The following is a 12000-nucleotide window of genomic DNA, read 5'->3' as shown; positions in this document are numbered from 1 at the left end:
CTCTCCCCCTCCCCCTAAACGAAAATAAGTACGGACAGAGGTAGAAAGGAGGCGTGTTTGGGGGGGGGGGGGGGGGGGGGGGGGGGGGAAGGGGCGTGGTCGCACAGTTCCGGAGTGGTAGGGTGTCTTCCGAAGGCCCAGTAGGTCGTCAGTCTTCGGAAACGTGTCGTCACCTTCCTGACCACCAGGTTCAGAGTTACAGAGTGTAATCGGCACTTTATCGGAATTTATTCGGACAACGTCCTATAACCAAAGGAACAGTAAAGTACAATTGAATATTCTTTTCCCTTCTTTAACACGGAAAATTTTGGACCTACAATAAGCAAAACGAACGTAGAAAAATACGTCACTACGTTTAATCAGCGAAAGCCGCGGGCTCTTCCCTCCCTTTTAAGTCTGGCTGTGGATGTCACAAAGCCAAATCATGTCTGCACCTCAGGGCAGGAGGCGGGGAAGATGGAGGGAGATGTGTTCGTCTACTGGGACTATCAATCTACTTTACAACTGTCAATCACTTAACTCTTTGACATTGTTTGTATTATCCATAGCAATTAGAATGGCGTTTTAAAGAAGAATGTCATCCTTGATACTGAAAGTTATGTGAAACCAGATACATGTATTGTTTTAATCAAGCTTGTACTTTACCAGTGAGTTCATTTTATGGAGAAATTCTGCTTTCATACAACCTGGGTCTTTTTTGTGTAAGTGCTGCTTTTGCAACAATTTCTCATCAAAAATGGTTGATGACTTATTCCTGATATATTCTGTTTAGAAATGACAGACTTATTTTTTTAAGAAATTCTTCAGATACAACTCAGTTTAAAAAACAAACCATTGCTTTATAAAACAAGGGAAAGCATCTGCAGAAAGTAGTCTGTGCTTTGCTGGAACATTCTGGTTTTAATAACCACAAAAACTACTTACAGAGGCATAATATTTCCAAAATTACTATGGTGATGTATTTTTCACCCGTACTTTATGAAACTTTATTTCAGTGATGTAACTATATTGGCAGATCTCACCACATAAGCTATTCCATGTTATTCTCACAGACAATTGCCAAAACTATAAAAATAATGAAGTTGTAAAAAAATCTATATTTTCCTTAGTCTGAGTTAAGCAGCACGCACGCACATTTCGTAGTGGCCAAACGGTGGTACTACAACGTATGTGTCAGTCACGCGATGTCATTGGGACAACACATTTTTTTTCTCATTAAATTAAATTGGAACTTCAATTACGTCTGTAAATCAGCAGATACTTTTTTGTATACATATATCAACTTACCAGGATGAACACGTAAATAGGCCTTTTTTAAATGACTCTCCTAGAATTGTTAAATACCCTAAAAGGTCAAATCCATAGTTATTTTCCCTCGGAAATTAATTTGACTGAGTCTATACCCGCAATGATGCTGCAGATTGCAGGCGGGGTTTAAGGAAAACACAGGTCGCATGCTCTATAGGCCCAGATTCCCGGATCGTCTGGGTATTTTTGTATTTGTGAGTCAGGTCATTTTGGTTTCATGCTGCCTCCAATGCTGTATCGATGTTTCTCTAATACATCCATGAAGGCTATGGCCAAAAGCTAAGATGGCGACGGCCAACATGCCAAAGTAGAAACTTTGAAACCGTAGTCAACATGGGTGACGTCACAGTGCCTATGGCCTCTTTCTACAAACAGTCAATGGTCTGAATGGAATGAACAGTCTCAAGTCTAAACATTAAATCTATGTAAAGGTGTATTTAAATGAGTAGCGTGTTTGCCTACCTTTTATTTCATTCCTGTTGTGTTGTGTTGGCCTGTTTCGTGCCTCCACTGGTCCCAGCTGGTAACTGCACTTGTTAACCGAGGAATGGCGGTCAAAGGGATCTAGCAGAGACAAAAAGAGAGAAAGGGTCAAAGAAGGACAAGGCAGGCTTTAAACAAGAAACAGAAAACCAAAATATGACATTCGGAACATTTTAGAACAGCGCTCTGGTTCCACTGAGGCAGATGCCATTAGGAGTTAGTTCAGACATAGACCTGTGTGCGGGTGGAGCAAGATGACAAGAGCCCTGCTATTGGAGTCATGCATTTGTAATTCTGATCAAAGAGCAGCCTCCCTCTACATGACGTTGGCATGATAATCGTGGCGGGACTACTGTTCCTCGGTGCAGAGCGGAGGTGAGGTCACCTTCCTCTGCTCAACCACTACAATGAGAGGGAATGAAAGTCATCACAGGAAGACTTGTCAAGAGCTTTCTTGGCAATCGTTATTTCCTTCGCAGGCTCTCAAATAAGGCTCAACAAGAGGCGACAGCTCCTGGCTTCTGCTGTCTGTTATGGCTCGTTAACATACGCGGGGTGGAAAGGTTGGCTGCTGAAGCACGGCTGAAGGAACAAAGACGAGAATGAAAAGAGGCAATAACGGGTGTGGATTTGTTCCCGTTTTGGAAAATGGATTTATGTCCCAAGAGCAGCTCCTTCCATATTGTAAGGGATATCTGGTGTTAAAGATTAGGAATGAGGAGACAGGAAGACACATTGGTTCAGGTGAAGAAGGATTACTGATTAAAGAAAGCTTTGTATTTGAGGCGATTTATTAGGTCAAAGAAAACATGAGAGCTTTCAGATTTGCCGGCATTATCTTTATATTTGCTGTTATTTCATATAACTTTATGCTTATTGGATAAGAAGCTAAAACATTCCACATACAAGAAACACAAATGCAAACAATTGTTACATGGAGGTGTTGATGTTTACTAAGTCTACCCTCATTGATGTAGATAGGGTGGACAAAATAATAGAATCACTTGTCAGTATAACGCAATGCAACCTCTAAAGTTATTGTACATGTGTGTATGAGCTGTGAAGTTTAAAGGTGGGGTAGGTAATTCACTTCAGAAGCACTTGTTGTTATATTCCATGGAATGCTCTTAACGTCCCGATAGCAATGAATACATTAAATGCTTTGACAATAAATACATAAAAAAATCATCTGTGGAAGCCGTGGCGCTGTAAAAAGCACGACCAATCATCTGAGCCGGTCCGGCTAAAATAACTGGATGGCCTACCTGCCTGTCAGCCTTCCATCTGTGCACAAACGTATCTCGTGCCCTCATTGGTCATGTGCGCGTTCGTGTGTGTTGGAGGAGGGGCTCTGTAAGGAAGTCTGAAGGAAGGGGCAGATTCTTGTCGGCTGCTTACTTTCAAATTCTAGCGCACTCGAACTGGTTTCTCCGTTCTTACCTACCCTACCTTTAAGCCAGGTGTACCTTCAGTAATTCAAGAAACTGAGTGTGTATTTAAAACGATATCCTTTTAGACACACTCACCTCTACGTTTACTCTGCTGTTGTTTAGTTGACTTCATCTTCCGAGCTCTCTTGAGCATCTGGAGAGCGGTGTGGCTGTGAGTGAACCCCCTGAAAAAGAAAAAAAAAAGGTCAGACTGTCACACACATAATTACATTCAATGAAATAACAAAACTCACATCAACAGAAGATATATGATAAGACGAGGATTTACCATTCTTCTATAATCTTTTCCGATCTTTCAGAGAGACGGCTGAGCACCGACGCTGAAGCAGGAGACTTGCTTCTGAAATCACACAGAGATTATTGAGCTTAAAAATAAGTTGTTAAATGTTTTTTTACTGCACTTTATTAAAGACTTTAAGTTAGGTGGCGCTTTAGTTCTGGAGCAAATCCTATATCATGACATGGTCAATAAGCAATGTGAAATCTAATGTCATTCCTATCCATTGCCTTTGTTTTAAATATATGAATATTACAAAGTCTGTGTCGTTTGAATCTCAGTTTATTGGTACATCCTACTTAAAGGTCACCTATCATGCTATTTTTAGGCAATAGCATAGGTCTCAGATATATAACAATATATAAAAACATGTCTATGAAGTGTTTTGCTCAAAATACCAAAACAGATCACCCATTCTAGGCCATGCCTCATACAGTATCCCTCTATTTCACTTCCTGTTTCAAAAGTGCTGATTTGGGGTGTAAAGCTTTAAAAAATTAAAAAATTGATTAAAAAAAAAAAAAAAGGGGGCTGAGCTCATGCGGGACCCGGCAGCTACTGTCTAAACTAAATACTGCCGTGATGAAACGCCATATCATGGATTATCAAGGATTCTCTCTGAAACAGTATGGAGCTCAAAGGCTTTCTCTCTTGCCGGTTATACCACAAGGTGAGTTCCTTTTTATTTCCTGCTTCTTCACACACATGCTCTCCAGTAGAGGTTAGCTCTGAGTGTTAGCGATGCTAATGTAAACATGCACCGACCATATTACGTCCAAAACAGTCGGGCATTGTTTCTGATAGCAACGTTTCTGATAGGGCCGTGGGTCCACATTTCAGATATTACGTCATATCGGACGGATCAGCTCCGTTGTTCCCCCGTTTTTAGAGATTTGGGTACGGAGGAAAAGAGAGAGGGTTTTATTTTCTGACGCTGCGTGAGTTCCCCGACACACCAGGGACACATCTTTATGTATAAAAGACATCAAAAAGTGCATTTTGCATGATAGGTCCTCTTTAAGGTATGAATTTGAAGGCCATAGTTACTCTAAGTAGCCTGTTAAACACCTACAGCATATTCCCCATTCTAAACTGAGTTTGAGTTTGTTCTGTGGTTAGAAACCTACTCACACAAAAACACCCCAACAACCTGTTACCTTGTAAGATGTTTGGTACCAAATGCAGTTCAATGGCAGGCAGTAATAAGGCTGTGGGTGAGTCTACCTGTTGGAGCTCTCAGGGGAAACTCTCTGTTCAGCAGCCTGTTCTGGAGGCACCCAGGCCTGCTTCGGCCTCCACACAGGCAGGGGTGAGAGTATATACTCAGAGGGTTCAGGAAAGTGAACAGGAGGCTGAAACAAATACATAAAACAGTGTCAGCAATAATTCAAAGTTCTTAACACTTTTACAGTTAGAGCGATTTTAGATAACTTGTTTATTGGGTCCTAAATTGTCTTCAAAAGAGTTGTTCATTTACTGAAGTGGTTCTTTACATATGGGCGACTGTCGCTCTATCTGGAGAGACGTGACTTGGGCCATTCTGGGAGGACTGATGACTGACTTGAGAGGTGCCAGTTTTGCCTCCTGGGCACTGCCGAGGTGCACAAGGACACCAGATCACTGATCTCTGGTCGATGTGAAATAGCTACCCATGCATGGGTATAAAGGCAAGATTAACTTTCATTGTGTGTGCGGTACTGTGTATACTGTACGTACATGTGTGGGACGATTAAGGAGGAATTCATTCTAATCTTCCATTTCCACTTTTTACATTTGAAAATTGAATAAGAAAATAAAAAAACATGTGTGTTTTCAGAAGTTTGAGAGGCTTGAGCTCTAAATGTAAAAATATGTGCCTCTCTGTCTGAGACAATATAGTTCTGAGTATGTGTAAAATGAAATATGATGTGTACTGTACAAGAATGTCCAATAACATTTAAATCAAGTGCATGTTTTCTTTTTAGGTATTTGTCAGAGCATTTTCACCAAAGGAATGCTCGTATGTAAGTCAAACTAACAGCTTCATTTCTCTCCAGATCCCTTTTCTTTTTTTTTGTGAAAGTGCTAAATTGTTGATCCGTGCCTTTGATGTGTACCTCGGTGTCAACACAATAAGTCCGGCCTGACGGCAGCTGCGCCGCATCAGCTGGCCTAAAGCAGCCACCATGATGTACAGTGCTGAGCGCGCTCCAAAGAAAAGATCCAACGAGAGGAAAATGAAGGGGGGAAACTTTTTCCTAAGAGTAAATTCAAACAGGAGAGTGAGGGACATCCTGAAAGCGGCGATGGCCGAGATGAGAAAGAAACAAGAAAATAACTCTTCCATTGACATCACACAGGGGCTGGTGGACCGCTTTCACTAAAGCACCAGGTTTTCCAGATTACATATTACCTTCAGAGACCGTGGCTGGTCTGACATAAGGTAACGTCTGGGAGGGGAGTCCTCAGGAAGGGACAATGTCCACTGTTTCTCCAGCGCTGCCTACCAAAGAAAACATGTGTATTTACCGGTAATTGCATTTTTTCTTTTTTTCTTTTTTTTTTTGATATACTTTATTAATCCCCGTGGGGAAATTGTTTTTTCTGCATTTGACCCATCCTAGTGTTAGGAGCAGTGTGCTGCCATTTTGAACGGCGCCCGGGGAGCAGTGTAGGGAACGGTGCCTTGCTCAGGGACACCTCGGTAGCACTTGGTCTTGCCGGGACTTGAACTGGTGACCTTCCAGTTGCCAAGCCAAGTCCCTATCGACTTCGCCACCACCGCCCTTGTCCTTTCCATATTTCTGGAAAGGACAAGCGCAGAACAACAAAGAGTATTGTGTAGTGTGTTATATAAGCTTTAGTGCATGTAAATGGTCTGCAAAGGCTTAAATCCCTGAGTTCCCTGCAGAGTGAGTTTCTGTCCCACACACTCTCTAAATATTCATGTTTCTGGACTCATGTGTAAACCTGTATTTGTTGGTGTCTTTCCACACAGGTTTTTCTGCATGTGTGTGCATATTTCTGTGTTTGTGCATGTTTTTATTTATGCGGGAGCGTGAACTGTATGGATACAATGTTGGATAGTTATTAAAGGTCCAGGTTTGTGTGTCTGACAGGTCGTGGGGGAAGCAACAACTGAACCATGAACGTGAGGAGCACATACCTCATCGAAGTCAAATTCATCCACGTCCACCTCCTCAAAGGTGTCGTCCTCAGCCGCGTCGGGGCGTGTGACAGCAGCCAGAGCAGATGCGAGCCTCCTCCTCAGAGAAAAGCCCCTCCAAAACGCCTGAAGAAAAAATAAATAAAAAACCTCCATGAATCACGAGGTAAATATGGTGTGTTATCCCATTAGAGAGATAAAACATGCTAACCTCTCTTTTAATTGCACAGTGTTCTGCTGTCTGAACTCTGCGTGACTCCGGACGGAGACAAATGGAGCTCCAGTGAGCCTCTAAATCCTCCAATTCCCAGAGGGCCGCGGGGGGCACATTTCACTTCAAGTAGAGCCGAGCAGGAATCCTAGAACCGTTACTACCGCACTTCTTTGGAATCTGATTAATCACTCCGAATCCCCCATCCCGCCACAACACACTTTTCTACAGTTCCTCCACTCCCACCTCCTCCCTCCTAGAGCCCTTAAGGACCCATCAAACACTTTGTGTGATGCGGAGGGATTTGGGAGAAGTGTTGAGTAGCATGTTTTTTAGAACAGCAGCCTGTGCCTATACACAGAGGATTAGCAGAATAAGCCTCCATAACACGTATGAGGAATGAAGATGAATGTTGAAGGGTGAAAATGGAAATATTCAGATATTCACTGGAAAATTCTAGTTGTAGCAGAAAGGCGCTTAATCACACATTGACAGGTTAACAAGCAAATGCTGAATTAAATAGTGACGTTTGTTTTTTCTTTACAATAATTACAATTGCTCACTCAAGCTTAATGGATGCTAGTGTTCCTGCTCTTGGGTGGACCAAACAACCAATCAGAAGACTGCACATTCATCTATGGGAAGTTGGGATTGGTCATTTTTCCTATTTACAGACATTTCATAGACGCAATGATAAACCAACAAACCAACAATAGAATTGACCAATTAACTCAAATTGACCATACGTTTGGATCATTTCTGTTCTCTGACATTTGAGTTGTTCTAATGCAATCTTCTTTAGTTTCCAATGCATCTGTGTACATGGTGATCTAATAGATGGGTTGACTGAACTGGACTTAGACATGATGATTAGAAAAGATCTAAGAGGTGGATTAAATTAAGGAAAGATATTTGAACTTTATGAGCTCAGAAAAAATGGTCTGTCAGAAGGTGGTGCAACTGCAGTGTTGGTGGAGAAAAACAATTATACACTTTGGCCCAATCCCAATCCACGCCCTACACCCTACACACTACACACTACACACTAGATACTACACACTAGATACTAGACACTACACACTAGACACTACACACTACCCCTACGTTTGCACGTTCGCACGGAGGGTCCGCCACATCAAGTGTTGTTCCAAACCAACGAGTGTGGAGGGGGAGTGGGCTATCAAGCCCTCAAACAGCGAGTCTGCAGCGGTGCTGACTGGAGACCGGTCTCTACCTGACCGGACTCAACGCTGTGTGTGTCCGTCAGGAAACAAGCTGTTTACAAGTAGTTCCAGCAAACATCCACTGATAAACTGCGATGTTAAGAACCTATTGATAACCTCATATGTTTTTACTTAGGATCATACCTGTGTTTAGTCTAGAAAAAGGTAAATGTGTGCATTTTATTATAAAGTTGTGTATATTTACAGACTGTTGCAAAAACTAAGAAGCTTATAAACATCTGGTTTAAAACTAAAAGAGTTGTACAGGAAATATTTGATATGGAGAGATTCACACACATATTGAGGGTCCAGAATGGGAAATTTGAGTCCAAATGGGAAAAATGGGTTGAATATAAAAGAAAAATGAACGACACCACAAATTGAGAGTTGGAACCAGACCATGATGTTGCATTAAAATAGGATAGAAAGCTTCCATGTCACTGTTTGCTTGTTTTTATTATTATTTGTATTTTCTTTTTTCTTCTTCAATGGGTTTCTAATTCAAGTGTATACTGAACTACATGTGGTTTTGTATGTTTATAAAAATGTCAATAAAAATGTAAGTGGAAAAAATAATACTTATTGCATATGTGATATTAATTAATTAGCTCGTTACCATCACAATGTATCACTATCGTTTAGCAGTTTTGCAAATAATTAACCACTCTCTGTTTTTGTACCATTCTGCATTGAAGTAGCCTACCTTCTCTTTGCCCAAATAATCTACTAGCGGTCTCCTTTTTTCCGATAGTTAGCTGTACAACTTTACCCGNAGTAGTTCCTGCAAAGATCCACTGATAAACTGCGATGTTAACAACCTCATGATAACCTCATATGTTTTAACTTAGGATCGTACCTGTGTTTAGTCTAGAAAAAGGTAAATGTGTGCATTTTATTATAAAGTTGTGTCTATTTACAGACTGTTGCAAAAACTAAGAAGCTTATAAACATCAGGTGTAAAACTAAAAGAGCTTTACAAAAAAGTAATACAATGAAAGATGTTTGGAGTTCTATTTGAGTTATTAATTTTTATTTTTCGTCAAAGAGATGCTGATTTGAAACCGTTGTTACATACAGTTACAGCATTTCCTGTTTCTGCTGGAGAGAGGGGAGTCCGTCCCAAAGCTTGCCGCTGTATTTACTCCCTCCATCTGACAGGAGGGAGCCTCGTTGAGCTGCAAGTGTCACTCCACAGACGGAGGGGTAGGGTGTAGGGGTAGGGTGTAGGGCGTGGTTTGGGATTGGGCCTAAACCTCAGACATTAATCTGGATATTTTGCATCTCATGATCTGAGGCTTGTTGCGTTGGTGACACAAGTTACATACTCCGGCTGGATCGTTCTACGTGAACGGAACATTTGTGTATTTCCAGTTCTTGTTTCTGTGTCCTTCCAAAAATAAGATCAGACGGAAAAGGTTTTGGTTGGAAAATGTTGGAAAAATAGGCAAATTACAACAAATATGTAAAATGTAACTGATTATGGAAGCTGTGTGGGTGTGTACGTTTCTACGTCACAAAGGGAACACCACACATGAAATAGTTGCCCTTTAATTATCGCATGACTCAACTTGTTGGACTTAAACTCCTGTTAAATAACTACATTAAAAAGGGTTTTACCTGGATGACACTTGCTGCATAATGCTGAGCAACAACGCTCCCATTTAAAAAGGCAGGTCCTGACTCTGGCCCTCCTCCATCTCCTCCTCCTCTTCCTCCACCCTCCTCTGCTGTGGAGGGGCGGCTGACGTTCCCACTTTTCCGTCTGTAAGCACACAGCTGCTGAATCCTGACTGCTGCTGTGCTACTTTAAAAAGAACACACACACACACAGACAAAAACACACACGCAGAATGAGCGAGGTGTCACAGCACCTTCGTTTGAATTGATTTCTGAGCGGACATCTGGAGAGCAGGACTCTGGAGGGTGTCGGCCTGTCCACAGCCACCCTTCACATCAGAGATCTATCGCCCTCCCGGAGACGTTAATGATGAAGCTGCGTGTTAAAATGAATAAGATGTTCGACATCTCGTGCGGTAAATCACAGAGAGGAGGCTCCGGCGGTGAAACATGCTCTGAAGGAGACACTAATCAAATGCTCACCTGCTTTATGAAGGATTATATAAAAAATTGTGTTTGCTTACGGTTAGCAAAGTACACTTGTGTAGCTTTTGGTTTGAAAAGCTGATTTCACTGATCTCTGGTTAATAGTAAGTAAGTATAAGTAGGTCAAATGTATTTGGAAAGCGCTTCCCAGACATAGTCACAAAGTGCTTAACAAAGCATTAAAACACCATTGAATCATAAAAGATTAAATAGTAATAATAATAATAATAATAATAATAATAACAATAATAATAATAATAGCATAGTTTTAGATTGAGTGGATGCAAAGAAATGGAGAGTACTAACCTTTGGAGGTTCAGATTCTCATGGTTGGACACAGGTGCCATTTCGATATTGGAGGAAGTTGTCGAGGGGTGAACACTTTCCGAGTTTGCTTCTCGAACTGTTGGCCCGGTGTGTGGATGTGTTGCAACAGTGTTAAATGTGTTATGTTGGATTTCTGCAGCGTACTTATCCTCAAAAGCCCAGTTGCTGCATCTGGTATTGTCTCGATTTGGAAGAACTGGAGAGACGTGTCCAGTGGATTCCATTTCTCTGTGGTTTCCAGTATTGCTACTGTCCATGTCAAGTGTTCCCTCAGGTGTTGTTGCGCCTGCAGTCACAGTGGTGTCTCCGTACTCATGGGCATATCTCTGGTCCTCAGCCAGCTGCAGAGCCTCAGTGAAGTGTCGGCAGGAGGACTTCACAGCATCCAGGGAAGACGAGGCATTACTGTGGACCAACACACACAAAAACACTGCTTTAGGTGTAGTTTCGTAACCCTGGTTACATGTATTTGTATTGGGGAACATGAAAGTTAATTAATTAATCTCAAAAAAGAGAAAAAAGTTTTATCCCAGATGTATGTTCTGGCTGATTTCCATGAGTAGTTTCTCTATTTCTAGAATGTCTTTAAAATGGGATGACTGATTAAATGTTAATGTACTAAACTTAATTAATTTGGCAATGCTGCATAAATGGAACAAAATATATATCATGAGCAGCTGTCTTCCAGTTTGAATGTTTTTTTCAATGTAAAGATGTTAGCTTTCATTTAGTTATGACTTGTTATCTGTTGTACTGCGATTAGTTGGACACTGGAAATATTATTAGTAGATCATATCAGAGCTGTGGATCAGTACAACTGGAAATCAGTCAAAAAAGTGCAAATTGGGGATTCTTTAAAGTTCTTTTTTTTATTTAATCAACCTACCAAATACAAATGTTGTGTTTCTGACACAACACATATGTATATAATCATATTAAACCCTACCAGCAGTATCTTTGCTTACCAGACTTTAAATCAACACTTTTCTTAATAACTGATCGATGGCATTGTGTATTTTAATGATTCAAACAAGAACATGACATTCAGAGTAACTGAGTTTGGAGCACTGTCTAATACTGAAACAGTATTAGAGAATCTTAATGAATGGAATATCAGATCATTAAGTGTTTTATTCTTGCCCGGTTCATCTGAGGTGAATGAAGTGAGTGTGAGTGAGTTGCCTGACTGCTCTGTGTATTCCATATAATGTCTCTTTCATTGAGGGGATAAACGGACTACAAAGCCACCTCAATAGAAACTTAATTAATCTATTAGCAATGCTTTGCCCCAGTCTTCATCCCTGAGGGGGCAGAGACGCTTCAGAGCCCAGCAGTCTGAGGGCCAGTAGCCTCAGGTAGTGCAGCCTCTGCTCCACAAAGACCCGGCTCTTCGCTCTCAGTGGGACCAGATAGGGGGGGCAGTCGCGGGGTCCAGAAGGATTGTGACCCCACTGACCCCCTTCCCCCCCTGC

The 12000-nt window shown here is 41.4% G+C and overlaps 1 protein-coding gene across 1 annotated transcript in view; it reads right to left on the bottom strand.

Annotated features, from left to right (window-relative positions):
• The window catches only part of LOC104950244 (leucine-rich repeat and IQ domain-containing protein 1-like), a gene marked incomplete at its 5' end in the record, with an annotated part of 40943 nt that overhangs the window by 14268 nt on the left and 14675 nt on the right, over positions 1-12000 (bottom strand). The window contains 8 exons of the mRNA XM_010776732.1: positions 1771-1872; positions 3318-3406; positions 3511-3582; positions 4744-4871; positions 5912-6001; positions 6665-6790; positions 9716-9902; positions 10508-10933. Of these exons, the coding sequence (XP_010775034.1) occupies positions 1771-1872; positions 3318-3406; positions 3511-3582; positions 4744-4871; positions 5912-6001; positions 6665-6790; positions 9716-9902; positions 10508-10933 (1220 nt within the window). The remainder of the gene's footprint in view (positions 1-1770; positions 1873-3317; positions 3407-3510; positions 3583-4743; positions 4872-5911; positions 6002-6664; positions 6791-9715; positions 9903-10507; positions 10934-12000) is intronic.

The sequence above is a fragment of the Notothenia coriiceps genome, unplaced genomic scaffold (genome assembly GCF_000735185.1).
Source record: "Notothenia coriiceps isolate Sejong01 unplaced genomic scaffold, NC01 NC01_scaffold00017309, whole genome shotgun sequence".
Classification (NCBI taxonomy): domain Eukaryota; kingdom Metazoa; phylum Chordata; class Actinopteri; order Perciformes; family Nototheniidae; genus Notothenia; species Notothenia coriiceps.
This window is presented reverse-complemented; position numbering and strand designations above follow the sequence as displayed.